General features: G+C 40.7%; 1 protein-coding gene across 1 annotated transcript in view; it reads left to right on the top strand.

The window, feature by feature from the left end:
- Nucleotides 1-19,199, top strand: part of LOC122573261 (protein rhomboid) — a 491,317-nt gene that overhangs the window by 315,800 nt on the left and 156,318 nt on the right. Inside the window, exon 6 of the mRNA XM_043739381.1 lies at nt 11,985-12,097. Within this exon, the coding sequence (XP_043595316.1) occupies nt 11,985-12,097 (113 nt within the window). The remainder of the gene's footprint in view (nt 1-11,984; nt 12,098-19,199) is intronic.

Raw genomic sequence — 19,199 nt, 5'->3', positions numbered from 1 at the left:
AAACGCGCGTGCTTGGAAAGGGGCGATCGTCGAAGGGGCGACTCTCGCTCCAGAGGGGTAAGTCTCGCATAGATATGTAAACGAAGCGGTCCTTCCTCGTAATAGAAGAACGTGCAGGAGAAGGCGGAGCAAAAGGGGAGACGGTCTCGGCGACACAAATTCGCAGAGGCGGGTATATCGTTGTTATCTGATTTCTATGATTTGCTCGTGCTAGCTACAGATGTCGGTGAAATACTCGGAGGAACCGGTAACGAGCCACGATGGCCACGTGGAAACACGGTTAACGATCCTTTGTAGCGACCCAGACGACCAGAGAACAGACGGAACAGGGCGCACCGGATTTTGATTCGCGTTTCACCGTCGCAGCCTCTTTCTCATTGTCGTTCTGTGTGTGACCTCGGTCGTAACGAACTGCGCGCGGCCCTCTAAGCGAAGCAAGCTCGCCATACGGGACGAAACGCATCTTCCACAGCGAGGGGGAGAGAGGGGAAACTGGAGTTGCCAGTCTCGATTCGAATTACTCGGATCAGCCTTATCTCGATTGATCCGATTGGTATTACTAGATCGATTTACACGATCGCCTGCCCGCCGAAATCTCGGATAATTAGTATCGATTCCTTTACGTGTATTGCGTCGTTTACCACGTCAGATCGTTCGTTCGATCTGCTTCAGCTTCGGCGAAATGAAAGAAGGTAACGTGCGTCGATAAGGTTCTCTGGCAAGGTGGTTATTAGATGGAGTAGAAAATTGATTGAAGAAACGTTGGATCCAAGTGAAATGATATTCGCAGGAGTGCGTATATAACCAAGGGAAAACATTTTGTTTCTCGTTCCAATTGGGTGAAAATGTACCGTGTGGCGAGGTTATCGAATCGTTCAATTTTTATGGAGAAGTTCATCGATGATTCGTTACAAAATTCTGAGGAATAATCAACCTTGGCCCGTTTCGAAGAACGAAACGTCTGTGTCTACTTCGTTGCTTTAATTTTCCTCGAAGATACTTGTACGTTTACGAACGAGATAAGAAAGCGAAGACGCGTTCTTCCTTGGAAATTTTACGATACAAAATCAAACCAACTTGTGAAGTTTAATAAACTTGTTTGCCGGCTGAAATTGCCATGAATTTCAGCGTTCAAATTTCCCTTTTGCGACGACTCTTTAACTATCGTTGCTCAAATTTCGCCAGCACTTTATTATATTTTTAATAAAAAAAAAAACTCTATCGCTAACGTTGCTTTACTACGGGTACACCGAATTACATCTTTCGCAATCACCTCTATATCTAATTTCAAATGCAATTAAACGTATCTGTTTCCTTTCAACCGATGTAAAAAATGAACAAGATATTATACAGTCGGAAATGGGTAATTAATGAGTATTAAGATGACCAATTTTGATGGAGGGCCGCAAATGCCATTTAATCGATTATGTAGCGCGTTGCGCGTCATTATCACGTGCCAGGCAACGTTTCTAGTCGACATTCAGTCGCGTCACTTGCGAAAATTGGAGAGCTTGCAATTAATATTCATTCGTAATTGTTAATTGAACAGCGGGTAACCAGTTGCGGGCAAGCTGTAACCTCGGAATTCTGTGTCGTGGTCGGCGAAGCCGCATATAACGTCGTTCGACTGCACCGAGGGATTCGATCGCTTTAAAATTGCAATGAACGCCTCTCGATAGATCAAACTGCAATCGATTCGCCCCTTTTATTCCCTGCGTGGCCTGTCTACCTTGCAAATTATTTTCTCATTTTTCTAATGTTAAGGGGGTATTCTAGTCTACAAATTTGAAAAATCGGAATTTTTTTTTCATATTTCCAAAGTATAGACATTCAAGAATATGCCTTTAAAAGGATTTTTCAAAGTCTCAATTGTTTCATGAATTACAGTCATTTTTGTGACGCGGAATCTGCTCCGGTCCGACCGGAACGAACGAACAGTTTTAATTAATAACAATTACGGCTGTTGTATTTTAGAATTTGTTCTCTTTCATCGTCAATTCTGTGTTCTACGTGTAAGAAAGATGTTCTTGTATGGAGCAGGAATCGCCGATTAAAAATATGTAAGTACGCTGTATCATTCCACGAGCAAAATTGCCGGAAACTTGTCTCAAAACTTTAAACGCGTTTTTCTCGAAACTACCTTTTTCGAGTTGGCGTGCACGATATCTCAAGTTCTAATGAACCGATTTATTTGAAATTTGATGTGAATGTTCCTTATACATTCCTCTGTCGCCTGAAGCACGCTCAGATCAAAATTTTTAATTTCACTATTTTTAAAAAATTCGGAATTGTTAAAAAACATGCCAAAAAACAACTTTTTTTTCAAACGGCCGCCATTTTGTGAAAAAATATTTTTTCGACTTTTCCAAGGTTCATGCTATAACGGCATCTATACTAATTAAGAACCCGTTCGACCTTTTTGTCTCAGATGACTAGAAGGGTTGAAATCTTTTTTTTTTTTTTGGACCCCCAACTTTGCCAGCTCATAACTGTTTTTTTCGGTTAACTTTTTATGTAATCTTAAAATATCAATAAACAAATGGTAAAAAGATTGGTGGCAAAAATGTTTTCTGTTTCGTTCGTACAGAGCTTCAAAAACCGCCCGAAATTCACGCCTCTGGACTAGAATACCCCCTTAAATATTTCAATGCTCGTGGCATCTATAATAAAAGAATCGATTCTATTCTCGTTAAATGTCAATTTCAGTAAATGAAAGAGCATCGAAATAAAAGTCTCAGCTGTTATGAAACAGTGGTTAGTTACCGAGATTAGTGTCACGTTACGTTTCAGCGAAAAGTAATTTGTGAAAAATTTTGTCCGTATTTCGGCTCGTCCGGCTCTAAATTCTCGTGAATTATTTTCAGAATAACGAAACAGGTAGCTGGCGCGTAGAAATTTTTATATCAAATTTAAACTAGTTTGCATCGATTCGTAGAGGGAACGCGATTCCCGTGTAAAAACTCAGCAAACATTCTTTAGTGAAATCTTGTTCAGGAAAAGGATTTTCCACTGACACAACGTAATAAAATCATTCGATATTTAAAGATTCGAAATAAAGGAATCGCATACACGTACGTCTGTCATTTACTTTTTAAAAGCGAAAGAATTTTATATAGAAATATACGAAGTGAAATATTTCCATTAAATATTTGCAAAATTCGAATAATTTTACAGCCCTACATACGCATTTCTGCCACTCGAGTATAACGTAATATGTCGCGTTCGAAACACGAGAATATTAAGAAAAACGTAGTCAATGTTTGAGCAATTGTTAGAATATAACTTTTGACGAATGGAAAATGAATATTTTGAACAATAACAGCCAGTCTAAACTTATTGAAAGAAATACAATTTAAACGTTTTATACGCCTTTAGAATAATATTACTCTTTGAAACAGTTCTTTCCTCCGCAACGAATTGTCGCAATTTCCGTTTCAATATTTCGTCGACTTTACCTCCACTCACTCTGCTCTTCTTTTGATGCAATCTTCCAAAGAAAAAATTCCCTTAACGGCGGACCACTTTTGTATATAATAGCAATAACCATTGAATGCGTTTACCAATTGAAATAAGGCAATTATTTGTCTCCTCTAACAATAAGACAATACGATTGCTCGAAACAACATTTTCTCTGTATGATAATACTTTCCTCTTCTCTCTTCTCTTTATTCTTCTTCATCGTCTTTCACCTATTAATTCATTTTTCCACAATGTCCACGAAGGAGCGTAAGATAAATGGAAAAAGGATTCCAACAAAGCTACAGAAACTGTAATTCGTAATTATTCGAGTTACGTGTAATTCGTTGCCGGTCATTGTTTTTCTATCACAATGTAATACTACGATTTCAATGTAAAACTACGATTTGTACGAAACATATTGTAGGAAAAAGAACTAACGAGTTGTATCAATTCTTTTACTAATATTCTCGATGATTCTGTAATCCTAGAACGACAAACGCTCTCACGAGATGCATTGAAAATACTTTCGATCTGCAGTCGTACACTTTCGTTCCCGTCTAGCGAAACGCATATTCCGCGCGCATAGAAAAATTGACAACCTCAGCAGTTCCGGAAAAAAGAGAAAAAAAAATAGAGTAAGACGCGTGAAAACGCTGATACAAAAATCACCGACGTACAAAAAGTGCAATTTACCTCTGTCGGATTTGCGCACCAAGTTCGATATACGTATAAGGCGCAGCGTTAGCCGCATAAAAAGGTGGAAAACCCCGAGAATCTAATTATGCGATGGAGAAGGTTTTTTCACGAGCTTGCCATGCAAAAAAGCGTTTCGCCTAACGTGTAGAATTAATTTCGCCGAAGTGAATCCGTTTCCTTCTTCGGTCTTGCATACGATAAACTCGGGTTAATAAAATTACTTGATAAATGCTTCAATTTACTCTCCGATCCGCAATTTATCAAACAAGCTTACAACAGACTTAAATTGTACGGCGCTCTTAACGGGTTTGTTTCGTTATTTAACGCGCGTTTAACGTGCCCACGGAAAAGTTTCTTTCTGCAAAGGAGAAGAGAGAATGAGAGAGAGAGAGAGAAAAGGAACAAACACGTCGTCGGTCGCGGTTCTGTTAAAAATTGGCGCTCGTTTGTTTCCAATCGTTTCGGATCGACTGTCTTCGTTAAGGATAGGAAACAGAAGAGAATGGGAGAAAAAACACGAAGAAATACGAAAGGGACGTGGCAACGAAATTTAATCATATTTATTAATTCCATGAAAGAGGAATGTTAATCAAATTTTATGGGCTAAATCTGTCGTGAGTTGTTTATGCCCGCATAAACCAGTCCAATTATCGTGAAAGCTTTAAGCGTACCGTCTAGTGGATTACGTTTGCACGTGAGCGTACTGGAAGAGAGGGATTCTCACGTCGATACGCTGGAATCTCGCCAAACTTAATTTCAAACCTAAAAATGATGTGTGCCTCCTTTGAGATCATAGCCGTAAACGTGAGAGAGAAATGGAGGCAAAAAAGCCCCTATATCCTTCTCGTTGAAAAATCTCGCACGTTCTTCAACTTGTACGAGGCCCGCTCGATCTCCGATTTACCCTTTCGCCTGAGGAACTATTTTTCTTGCCGCTCTTCTCGTGTGATTATTGGCCGAGAAATAAAGGACCAGCAGACGGCGAAAATACAGAATGTTTCGCGCGATTGGATTAAAGTGTAACTATGGAATTATAGGAGCTTCGTTTTTACAGAATTACGCGATTACATTGACACGTTGGGAAATTTTCCGAAAACTTTGTTTTAACTAGAAAAACAATCTATCTACCAATGTTTTAATATTATTTCTAATAATTTCCTACATTTTTATTTCTTCTACTGTATCTTTTACATACAACATTCCTGAGCTCAACGTTGAACAATCAAAATCCTTTCGCGCGTCACTTTCAGTCAGCAACTATCACGCGCCACCGTATGTAAAATAATATCAAGCTATAATTTTTTCGACAATCTCAGACCTACATACGAAACGTTTTTATTTCTATAACCAAAAAAAAAAAAAGAGAAAAAGATTTACCATCGTAACCTTCATTCAGGACCCACGAATTACGAATTATAATCGTAACTGTACCCAAAGCTTCTATCTCGAATAATTAAACGATTTGCTTTTTCATTAAAAAGCTGTTGTTCCCCCCGAAGCAGCTATTTTTATACGTCCTACGTTTACAAGAACAAGCTTCGTTAGGGGATATAAGGTAGAAAAAGTAACAGCTGCAATTCTATTCCGCGGCCTGGTCCTAAATAATTGATCGATATCATCTCGGAAGTTTTCTAGAGAAAAGTGAAAGACAGCCGATACAGTGGACTCCTTTAACATTTCACGAGGCGAGGCTCTTCTCATGGGACCGTCAACACGATTAAACCATTCCACGGACCAATATTCTCTGGAAGCAAATTTGCGCAGGCAACAGTTTTGCATTCCAAATGGTCGGAGGGCCGACTTGCCACGTAATGTAGGCCCGGCCCCGTGTAAACCCGGCATAATGAAATCCGTGCCATTAGGCTGGCCAATGGGGTAAATTCTCCGGCTCGCGCAAACGTCGGTTTCCCGCTCGTCCGTTGCAAACCACCCCCTTCTCCAGGCTCATTCGATTCGATTCGATTCGAAATCGAATAGAGCCGTGCTTCTCGACAATGCTCCGGAAAATTCACTCTATGTAGCCGCGCGTATACGTGTTACCGTACCCTCCTAGGGGTTGGAACACGTGACTGGATCCACGGGAATTGCGTCTCTTATTCGCCCCTACGTGTACAGGCATATCTTCCTAAAACGATCGGGGGATACCTACCTTGATTGCGCCTTTCTCCCTTTTTACTCTCTTACTTCTTTCTATCCTTTTTTTTGCGACTTTCTCCATTTCCCTTCTACCGCTGTTCCTTTGTTAGCGAATAATTGGACGCTTTTTCGACGAACGGATTACGTAGCTTGTAGTAAAAAATTATATTTGTACTTGGAAAGGTTCGAACATGATAAAATAATCGTAGGAAACATAACTTGTGCGATTCGGCGATAGATGGTAAAAAGTGTAAATTTTGTAGAAGAACGTAGAAATTAGATTACATTTGAGACTTTGTTTACTAATTATAGACGTATAAATATCAACGAAAATATCTCTGTAGTCCGACAAACGTTCCTGTCTATTAATTACAAAACATAAAAGAAATTCCACCTACACACTCGATTTTATCCTCATCGACGCACATACGCACGATCTTTCTACGTAGATCAAATATCATCAACTATGAAACGTTTTAAAAACAGCAATTGGAAAACTCGGTTATCTTCTCGTCCGCGTATAAACGCAATTTTCATTTTCACCCGGCATTTGACAGTCTAGCTCGGCATTTTCGGTGTTCACTTGTGGACCGTACAATTTGAAGAATGCAACGCGTTTATCAACCCGTGCCGGTTGGCCGAGTATCGTTTATAGGACTGTCATTAGATTGCGGAACGCGCAAGAGCGCGAAGTTAGCAAGGGAATTCGCTGCCGGGCGATCGAGCAGTCCGATGATCGCGGCCTAATCGAATTAAACCGGCCGGTTGTACTCGTGTTTACGACGAGCTGACTCGTCGGTCTGCGTTTGCTATGTTCGCGCTATAATAGTCGTGCGCGTACCTCGCCCCTCATTGACCATCCCTCGGTGGAAGGCGTCGAACCACGCGTTTCCCATCGATCTCTGTTATCGTCCGATTGAAACCACAGCACCGCCGACATTCCACGAACTCATTTGCCTTGAGCAACGTTATCCAGACTTTGTCCAAACTCTGCGTATCGATCTTTTCTCCTATGGCCTTTTCAGCATCGTGGTTTTCCCACCTACATGTAGTTCGCTATTATAGTTTTATTTTATGTATTATAGTTCTTTATAGTATTATCATAGCGTTAGCTTGGTGAACAGGTTTAATTTAATGGGTAATTTTTAAGGAAAAGGGATAGTTCTGTACGATACATAAAATATTGCTACGTAAAATGGTATTTGCTAATTAGCATGAGGGATATGTTTCAGGAAAATATCACCAGAAAATTAGATTAGCTGCATCGTATACCAAACAAGTCGGTACGTTTGAAGCTGTACGTTTATTCGTTTATTCGTATTTCAATGGTAGAAAAAGATGCAAACTATGTTTGTTTAATTTCCACTTTGATATCATTGGCAATCAGGTAACTGCGTTTATTTCAGATTTTAAGCTTTCACGATGGTCGATGGCTGTCACGCTTTTGGTTTTTCGGATCAATCGTGTTACGCTTTGCACTTTCCCGATTGATCCGGCAAAACCAAAAGCACGACAAACTACATTTATACGTTTACGTTTTGTACACCCGTTGGTTTTTTAAAATTGCGCGCCTCGCTGTAAGCACGTTTACTCGGCTTTTCTATCTCGGTTCCATGGTTTTATCTTACACGATGCTCGCAAGGTTCCCAGCCTCGCGATAAGCGACGAACAACAGATTAAATTTCATGCTAGAATCCACAAGTCGCCGGCAAAAAGCTTCGCTGGTGTTTCGAGCGTGGCCAAGCTCTTCTAAATATCCTGGATACATCGCTGCACGGCGATAAACTCCGAACAAACGATCGAGATTAATAGAACGAGCCCTTGGGCTCCTTCTGCGATACTATCGATCCCGGCCACGGCGACGAGACACACGAACCGACTCCCTCCGGGACCGTAAATTCACGTCGAAGATTTACTTACTTAGCCGGACACTGGCTGGCAACGAATCTCCGTTGCTTCATTGCGCGGTAAAACCTTCCTAGATGTAACACGTGACCAACGGATATTTAAAGGAAAACAACGACCTGCCACCTTTTCATTAACGTCCGAAGTGTCCTACGATTACGCCACTATACCCTATTCTTCGTCTTTGATCTTGGAAATTAGTGGAAATTACGAAAGTGAGTTTGAAAGTACGAGGTACGCCGGTTGATTAAAGGAGATTTGTAAATGCATTGGCCAGATTTCCTAAGTGTTTAATTTGTCTTTTTTTTTTAGCGAGAAAAGGGATCAGCTTGATTAACGGCGGTAATTTTACAGCGGTAGGATTTTATCTGCGGCGGTTTAATTACGAATGCAAGTTCGAAGATCAATTTTACGATGTTGATCGTTTTACCGGACTAAACTAAGATTACGAAGACTCTTGATTCTTTAACGTACAGATTTTTCTTTCGTTCGCCGGTGACAATTATTAAACCTATTTTTATAATTATAATCAGCTGGCAATCATAAAGATATAAGATATTTTCTCTTAAAAAACTTATCGATATTAAAGTAACCGATTAAATGAAATGAAATATTAAGGATATGAATATGAATGTGGATATCGAGCGATAATTTAAGTAAATAATTTAACGGACATTAATGCGTTACGCTGGTGATCAACTAACACGATCAAATTTTCATATGTACGGTATCTTACGAATGGACGTCTAAATCACAAGATGAACCATTATACGACGACAATTTATTGGTCATTAAGAGGTAAAAAAAAATTTGCTGGGGGATACAAAACGAAATGGTGAAAAAAGAAGCAGAAAGGACAAGGGATACGCTCCGAGGCGTGGCAAATAGGAATACCGATTCCACGGCAACGGCAAATTTAATTCTCTTGGCCGGCTAGACGTTCCACGAAGTTCATCGGCGTGCACCCTTGCCGCTGTTCTTCCTCCGCGACCGCTTCTTTTTGGCAATCAAACGAGCAAGAAACACTGCGGCTTCCGGCAGCTGGTTCTCCGCGCAGCCAGAACTCGCTCCATCGTGCTTTGTTTCGGCCCATCACCGCGCACTGTCGCCGCCTTGGAAAATTCTCCGAAATTTCGCACCGATTTAACGTGTACGAGCATCTACGTACGTATACATACGAACATGATTTACATTCTATTTTAATAAGAAATCTACATTTATCGCGGCTACGTTTCAACGAGGAAGAGAAAGACGTACAGTTGCGTTTCGTTTCTACTGTCCAGCGTAAATAAGTGAAATTTCATCGACGACGATCTAACTGTTCCAACTATTTTTCAAGCAAAACCGAATAAACGATAGCAACCCTAGAGATCATCTCGCATCGAACGCGTCACGCTATCGTCCGAACAATGTCTGAAAATTGTACATCGTCTAAAGTATCAAATAATGTAACAAACTGTACAAAAGGTTGTACAAAAAGTTGGGGAAAAGATTGACACGTAGTACTGGTCGAAAACAAAGGGAAAACAAAGAGACGTCAATAAACGTGAACCGAGAAACTATTAGTTTCGCAGTTTAACGTATAAATGTATGACGTATAGGAAAACAGCTGTTTCGTTAAACGAGTTGATACAACGAATAGAAAAAGTACTGGCAAGTGATAAGAAGAAACGCCAGGGATCTTTCAAAGTATGCGCGCTTCTATGAGAAAACGTGTAGAAGTGTGCGTGGAAATGAACGGGAGACATATTGAACATATGTTGTAAAGGTAATGTCCTACTGGCAAAAACACCTCGTAACTCAGAAACTAGTGGTTTGCGAACCCATGTTTATTAAGACGTTTTTGCTTGTTTTGATGAGTACTGTATGCTCCTACAGTTTTTCTTCAACTTTTTTCTACGCATACACAGGTTGTACATACACAGTGTACGTGTACAGTATGTCTCAGCTGAATGAGATCGCTTAAATATCTGCCTTGTGTACGATTGTCTGGAAAAAACTTCTCAGGACAAAGTTAAACTACTTGAAGGGGCACACGTAACGGTGGAAAGAATTTCTTCTCAAGGTCGTTTCTTCGCGAGATTCCAAGGCTGCCGGTACGTTCTTAGACGTAGGGATACTATATCTTTTTATACATCAATTGATGCGTTTTCTTATTCTCCTATACAAGAGTATTAAGCTGCTTGTGCCTGAAAATAGATTAAACGATATTTTAAGCTCAATTTCGTGCAACTTGGCGTACGAAGGAGAAGGAAAGGCGCAAAGTGCTATTCTCGCGTTTACGTTTCCTTTACGTTCCATGCACTGCTGCATTTCATCGAGTTAAAATCGAAATATCTTTTAAGCCTATGTAACTATTTATGTGGTTATTCTCTAAACTTCTCCGCGTACTTAGATTATTCGTATAGAGAAATGAAAATCACATCCACCGGTGTAAAAAGATACAACGACCTTCGAATCTTCAAAATAAATAAACACGAGACAAGATCGTTTATTATTTAAAGAAACTGTTTAACTTTGTCCCGAGTAGTTTCTTCGTACAATCGTAAAAAGAAGGCAGATGCTCGGGTAACTTCATCTTTCGTTCATATCCTTTTTCTTCGTATCCTTTTCTTCGACGAACGATCATCGTTCTACTTAAATTATTCGCGACATTGACGAGAAATTCATTGGCCCACAGGTCTCGTATCCTAAAACAACTATCGTGCACCAGTAAATACGATAGCGAGCGGGTTCCATGGTCGATGGATAGTAATGTAGGAAGCTCTTACGCCACTGTGCACACACTCTCTTCCTTCTACATTGGTACAAACTGCACGCGTAAGACGGTACTCGTGTTTGTGGATGTTTGTTCGTGTCTTCGTGGTACAGGGCCGTTCTATGTACACGACTTAGCTGAAGGAGTTTGCTAGCGTTCCTGCTCGCATTTGCCTAACCGCGTTAACGGATCCTGATCCAAATATCAGACACCGCAGCTCGAGCAGCGTCGAGTCGAGCTTCCTTCCAAAGGATCGTGCCAAGAACTGCAGCCACCTTTCGTGTCGTTGACTTCTCGTCAAATCGATCGTTTCGTCGGATCTTGTCCTTTCAACATTTTTCCACGATAATGGCGCGTGTGCATCCTTGATGCCACGAGATTCTCTGAAACATCGACGTGCTCCCTTCTACTCCATAAAGTCGGTTATGTCGCTCTTATGGTTCTTACAGTTCCGGATATGTTTGCGGCTGGTAAATAAATTGAAATGAACACGCTGCCATTTTTCCTATCCTTGTTTTTCTCTATTCCACGTAAAATATTTCATTATTATTTCGTAACGGTACGATGTAACTTTACTTGAGAAGTAAAAATCATGGGAAGCTTCGAATATTTGAATATACCTTGGAAAATGGAAAACTTCTGGACAGGACATTTTGATCGAGGAAAACAAATTATGCGACGAGATATAATTTATTGTGACGCGTTAACACGTTGTTCGGCATTTGCACGTGTATCAGTTTTTGTATTTTTATGAATAACGAGGTAGCCACACTACTGGGTAATTTGAGTAAATAAACAAGAATTAAGAACCTTTTTAAACGGGCTATAAATTTATAGTCGACTCGTGCTCGTAGTAATAAACTTTCGTACTTTTGGATATGAACTTCCCTCTCTCTTCCAATAGATACGATCTAAACGTTGCTGTAAATTTATCAATTATTAACCCGCAGTAGACCTATGTTTTTTAAATCTCCGAATAGAATACTGACTTCGAACAACGATCAATAATAATTAATTATCTCTGTTACAGATGAGTGGCAAACGAACTAGAAGCTTTAAATGCGCGGTTCACCATCGTGACCGTGAAGTCTGCTCGGAAAACGACTTTCATCTGCTCGTGCACGAACCTCCTCTCTTTCGCAGGTACGATTATCTAATTTTTTACCATCATAAAACATCCTTCCACCTTTTCCCTCGTCAAAAGCCAATGTCCAAACGCAGAAAGGTAGTAAATCGTTCGATGAACATTCTCCGTATTATTCTTCACATTCGCCTCGACAGCGATAGACGCGTAATTCTCATACCAAACTTACGGAACGATATCATCGTTGCATAAACATCGTGCACATTATTCTCCGCGTTCATCTCAACGAGGTTAGAGATTTCGGACAAATTGGACCTGGAGAAAACGTTCGGCGAGACGATGCTCGACGACCGATAAAGGAAGGAGAAAGGTAGGAAAAGAATAAAATTAAGTTATCCGTCGAGACAGAAAGAAAGTGGAGCGTGGTGGCGAAGAAAAGTGGATAGAACGATGGGAAAAAATGAGAGGAAAGGGAAGGTTGCGCGTTTTATTATTCCGTTGAAACATCCGACGACACCGTACGACGAGGACCTCCTTACAGTATTTCTGTGCTGCATTTTATGCTCCGCATCGTTACCCATGCGAGAGAACCTCGAGAAAACAGCAACGTACATCGTACGACCTGTGAAACATCAACGTCTTTCTACTTCCTACTGCTAGCTCGAAGGATGCTACTACTTCTTCGTCGTTCTCGCTGTTCCTCTGTATATATCGCCTTTCGTTTCGACCCGGCATACCGAGCACTGAACGCGTTTCCAGTCATTGCTTATAGATGTGATTTCCCAGTCGGTCGAAAATTTCTCCACGGTTAGTCGCAGCTGCGATTCTTTCGTTTAACATTCCACCTCCGAGGTTCGAAAGCGTTCGCGAGAAGGCGCGCGCGCGCGATTTCAGCAAAATGTAATCTTCAACGATGAATCGCGTGGAATACGCGAGCTGTCGTGGATTTCGAATTTTTGATACGTAGATTTTCTGCGTAGATTATATCGACGTGTTTCGGTGCATTTTTACACGAGGCGCTTGTCACCTTCGTAGGTAGAACACTAAACGAAACGTATCGTCGCGTCGCTGGTTGATAATGAAATCCTTCGCAGGCGAACCTAACGTTACTGCTTCGTTCCTCGAGTTTTAAGCTTTCGACGCGCTTATCTACGCGCAGTTGACCGATTTACGTTCCGTGCGTGAAAATTCAATTTATCGTAAATATACCGCGGAAAATACATTTTTCGAATTTGCAGCTTCGAACCACCTCCACGAAGTTGATCAATTTCGGTGCCGCGTACAAATTGAATTTATCGTAAATTACGAAGGACCCATACAAATATCGAAAAATTCCATTTGCAAGTTAGTTTCGTAATTACACGCGTAGGAAAGAAATAAATACTGCTAAATAGATACAAACGAAACGAAACTGTAAATACGTGTAAACAGGTCCGCTAGAATTTATCAGCTGCGCGAAAGAGATATCTTTACGAAATTGCAGAATTAACATTGCCTTTAACAATAGAAAACCGGAATATCGTCAGGTAACGCTTCGGCTATTTACATCTTCATTGCGTACCTGTAATCTTCAAAGCGTTTGACAGAAAGGTTTGACCGGTTCTATAATCAAAGACATTCCGATCGGTAACATTCTCGGGGACATTGCAACGAAATTAATCACTTTTCCTTTCGTGAGTAACTCGATGAGATTAATAGTCACGGATATGTATCAAGGCGCCGGGTCCCTCGAGCGTGATCGATTCGACTTGTTTCTGGGTGCCATTCATAAATAATTCATTGTACCGTCGCGTCCGCTTGAGAGATCGGAAAGAGAGAGAGAGAGAAGCACATACACACACACTTACACAAACACATACACAAAGAAAAATGAAAGCGCGATGAGAACGAACGAGTGAATGGATCGAGGAATAAGTAAACGAGTAAGCGAGCGAGTTGAACAAGAGCAAAAAGAAAGATCAGAGGGGAGAGTTAATGAGAAAGAAAGTAGATACGAAAAAGGGCCCACGCGCGTGCGCGCGATTAAAGAAAGGCAACGAAGACGGATGAAAAATGAGGAATAGAAAAAGAAGGAAATAAAAGGAGCAACGCCGACAAAGAAACGGAAATGCGAAAAATAGCGTGTACAGAGAGATCGAAGGATAAGAGAATATAAGAAAATTGCGTAAAGCAAGATAAATGATTAAACGTGCAAACCTATGTACGTATCTGGTAGAGGATATTACAAAAAAACGAAGATTGGTGGGTAAGATTGATACAGTAGCTGTTTAGAAAAGCGAAACACGTCGGATGTAAAGACTTGTATTAATTTGTAACGTTAACGATTGTTCGAACGTCAGATGCATCGGATTACGATAGAATGGATGAATGTATCATCGATGTTTCGTAAAAAATGTATATGAATGAATTATCGTGATTCTACGAATAGCAATAGAATCGTAGTTGGTCTGCGATATGTTTCTCTTTTTAATTTTCGATGGATGGAAAATTTGTAGAATAAGAAATGAAGATGTAAAAATGAAAATAGATAGGAGGAAGGGAAGATGGAGGGAACTTTTATGAGATAGAATTTTACCAATTAAAAGTTTCCATGTTTTATACATATTAATGTCTGTAGTTAACGAAATTTTAATACTAATGAAATGTCAGAACATTTTCAACAGAATGTAACTCATATTAAGCGCTATTTAATATTCCGACAGTACTTATTCTGTCGTAATTTCCATTGAAATATCTTTAAAAGGACTTCGCAATTAATATCGTAATTACGTAACAGAAATAATAATCGCTTGGCAAATGTTAAAGGCTTTAACGAGATGTTCAATTCGAATTGAATAGCGCTTACATGTCTATTAATATCGAACGAATCGCTGATTTTTCCATATTTCATAATCTTGTACTCCCTTTCTGAACTCATAATTTTCCTTGCTTCGATATATTCCTTCGAACAAGCCAAGTTCCGCATAAATAACCCTCCAAAGAAAAGATTTCTTTCCAAGTTTATGAAACCAAGGTTTGAAAGGCCTACGACCTGAAAGCAAACGGGAAATTTCGCGAGCAAGCTGCCTACCAAAAGCGATATAAAAAATTTCGAGCTATTAAACTGGCTGTCGCGTACGGAAAAGTCTAGGGACTTTCGGGTATTCCCTCCTTCGAGCCATGAAACTACCAAATTTCCCTTAAGACGCGAAGACCGCGGCGCGTTATAAAGGAGAGCTTGCATTCAAAATTCCATTAAAACTGTTTGAAGTTCTATTTTGCCTCGTTAAATGAGCGGCGAAGCACGCGCGTCTCTCGACCAAGAGAAAGAGGAAGAAAAAGGGAAGAAAAAGGGAAGAAAAAGGGAAGAAAAAGGGAAGAAAAAGGGGAGCGGCGGCGGCGGCGGCGTAGGGAAACGGTCAAGGATACAAGGCGAGAGATAAAACCGTCGAAGAAGCGGACAAACGACACGATTCGAAAGTAAAAATCGAACAAAATGTATTTCACTTGATCGGTACCTCTCCTTCTCTTTATTCCTCTTTCTGGTGCTGTCATCGTTTGATAGCATGAAATCTTCAAGCTAGCAAGGAGACATTCCTGCGCGCATAAGATAAGAAGAAGCAGTGGCAACCTGCAGGCAGCCGCTTTGCAAATAAAATATCGCTCAGGCGTCAGGCGGACAGAGAGGAGAAAAGAGATGAGAAAAGATGAGAAGAGAAGGGAAGAGAAGAGAAGAGAAGAGAAGGGAAAAGAGAGAAACGGGGGGGTGGCCGGACGGAAATATGACGAGACTATATTCCAGGCAGGTAGCGCGAGCACGCTTGGAATTCGATGCGAGTAGAGCCCTTAAGTCTCGCGGTCTTCTCTCCCCTTCTCTTCCTCTGTGTCGTCGTTGCTGTTGAACCCAACGCCTCGACGCGTCTCGACGCCCCTTTTCTCGTCGCGGTCCAACCACCACGACCAAGGACCATGCAAATTTTCGTGGTGAATCGGCTGAAGGTGTAAAAGTGGCTGCACGACACCCCTGAGACGCGACGCCGTTATCCCTGCCGCTTCTCCCTATGAGCATCAAAAAACTAAGAATGCTTTATTGCCGGCGATTCCTCCTGCTGCGAGCGAACCAACGAATGCCCGTGCTAGCGCTGCGGTGAATCTGACGTGCCACCAGCTCCGACAGAGCACGATGACGAGCACTGATTTGTTATGCGGAGCAGCGCGAGTAAGGCAATCGATGAAACGTCGGACCGTTGCTTTTTTGATTAAATCATTTTGGAATTACGAATTTCTCCTCGCGTGGCTCTTTTAGAGATAGAAGATGAAGAAATAACGTGAATTTTAATTGGAAATTTGGCTAATAGGTTGTATTACGTTGGCCTGTAATATCGAGAGCTCTTTCTTCTTTAATTCAAAATCGATAGATCTCTTCTTTGATTCGAAATCGTGCGTTTTGGAATTCTGGCAATCGTTAGTTTTACCTGATTGTATCAGTTTCATTTGGACAAACATTTGCATCTAATTCTAATGATTAATTCCTTCGCGAATATGATTACGAACGTTTTTATGAATTCCATCAAATTCTTATTTCACGCTATAAATTTCCTCAAACTCCCTGACAGAAGAATACCAACAAAACGGACAAACTAAACTTTCGGTTTAAAACCTCGCGATCATTCGTTCTCCAAGAATTACGCTCTTCCATAACGATAATTCCCGCGGCCATAAAAGCAGCAGTTCCTCCGGAAGCAACGAACTCTGGTAATTGGAAAGTCGCGCGAAGACCAGCGTCTCAACTCGACATCCGTAACTCCCATCTTCCATGTATATCCGGTTTACGCGCACGCGCGACCACGTAAGAAACGTTTTTTTAATCGCGGTTTCCCGGTGGAGCGCGCTGAGAGCGGAAAATTTCTTCGAGAAACACGGCTATTAAAGGCACAGTGGAAAGTAACAATTTCAACAATTGCCACGGAAAGCTTTTATGTATAGGTACACCGCGTGCATTACATAAAACGTTTCGAAATTTCATTACCACTGCAACGAGACACGACTGTCGTGGTTATATTGGTAAAACTAAAAAGAAGAAAAGCCAACCTGAAAATCTATACATTTTGTGCAACGTGCAAAACGTATTATACATATTAAAACGTAGTATTACGTACACATAATCGTACACGTATTTTTATCAAATATTCTGAAATATGCAATTTGAAGATTGATTTCAAATTTTACCACCGTAATCGTGACAATCGTGTCTCGTTACAGTGCTAAGGAGATTTCAAACGTTTTGTACGATACGTACAATATGTATTGGGTGGCGAATAAGTGATTGCGGATTTTGTCATTAGGTTGTATTGACAAAATCCCAACAGTTTCTAACTTGGCCACTTCTAATATGATCGTGACAATCGTATCTCATGACAGTGCTAATGTTTCTAAACGCGTTATACGATGCGTACGATATATGCATTTCTAGTTAAATCTCAAACTTAACCAATATGATCGCGATAGCGTGGTTTCGTTACGGTTCTGCTCAAATTTCAAAACGCATCGTACGACGCACGTGATACATTCATGAAAGGTATATTCGTGAAGTACGCAAACGCTTCTAAGCCACTGCGGATTTCTTTGCAACCCTCGCGTCGTTTCTCTCATTTTCATCGTATCGTTGGCGCACAGAAGCGCTCGCTTTCTCTTTTACCCCCGTTGGAAAGCATAGCTGGAACGGTTGACTCTCGACATGGTGGATGCTCAGCCTTTCTCCGTGGCCAAGCTGCTGAATATAACACGCAAATCCGTCTCGGAGGCGCGAAACAAAGATCCAAAAACCTACCTCTGCGCCCTTTAAATTTTCGTTAAACCTGACGCAGTTAATAGGTGTGATTTCATTTGCCGCGGGCGAAAACGGCCAGAAACGCCGAGCCAGATTTTTTTCCGCCGTGAAAAAATCACCCCGTGGCGCGTAATAAGGGGCGATCTCGCCGCGTTCTTTTCTTCCGAGTTAATCCGCTCGGAGCTTAATGTTTCTCGATTAAAGTGCACCTCTTAAAGCGGGCTTCATCCTCGCGCAGTGAAAGTGATTTTAATTGCTACCGTGTTACGCTGCTTACGTCGCACATTTCGTATAGCCGGCCGTTCGTTTATTTTTCTCGCGAAAACGATCGTAAGCAGCGGCGCGATCTCTGATGCATTCTTAATAACGAGTAGTAAGCAGACGAAATATTCGTTTTCGATGCTTGACTATGATATTACGCACACCGTTGATGCAAGGAAAAATTCGTTAACGTTACGAATTTTCTTTCACCGACGTTGGTCTTGAAAACGAGCACAACACAATACGATCGCGAGAATTTGATAAAATTTGAAAGAAAGAATAGCTTTCAACGATGATATTAGAAAGATCGTACATGCATATATCGATAGGTGAAACCGTTAGAAACGAGGAAAGACGTAAGAGGGGGAAAAGGGACAGGTACTTTTATTTGAATGAAAGAAGACGGCCCTTTAATTTTACGTGAAACTCTAAATGTTTGAGTACATTTCGATCGTGCGAATATTAGCTACGATACCGAATATTATTACATATATTACCAGAATATACGGTTACGATAGAACACCATTTATCTGAATCCGTCGTGGGACAAACAGTTCGTATAACTGGAGTTCATGTGGCAGGAGTTTACCGATTCCCTCCACCTATGTGACTTCTCGTTCAAATATAATGGGAGTTCACGTTCGGATAAGTGGATTCAATCGGCAGGAGTTTAGTTAATCGAGCATCTACCAACTGAAATATCGTTTCCATAAACAGTGCTTTACTGCACGTTGAGAAATACCATGATTATGGCTATGTACATACTATCAAACCATCGTTATTATTCCACATTTATTACTAATTTTGATGCAACGACAGTTTCGCTTCGTTTTGTATTGTTCGTTCTTATTAAGAGAAAAAATTCTGCCTTCTCTTTGTAGTAAGAGAAAAAGTATAAAAATGTAAAAATACGTCGAAATAGAAATCTTCTATATCGTTGTATCATTCTTTAACGTCAGAAATGAAACGACAGAACTTTTTAAATTAACATTTTGAATTTTAGCTTAGCTCTGACGTTTACCTTTGGCACGATAAAAAACATATTGAACGTGCCAAGGTCAACGTCATGAAACGCAATTGACATAACTGAC

This window comes from Bombus pyrosoma, linkage group LG11 (assembly GCF_014825855.1).
Source record: "Bombus pyrosoma isolate SC7728 linkage group LG11, ASM1482585v1, whole genome shotgun sequence".
In the NCBI taxonomy this organism is placed as follows: Eukaryota; Metazoa; Arthropoda; class Insecta; order Hymenoptera; family Apidae; genus Bombus; species Bombus pyrosoma.
Note: the sequence above shows the minus strand (reverse complement) of the source record. Positions and strands in the feature narration are given on the sequence as shown.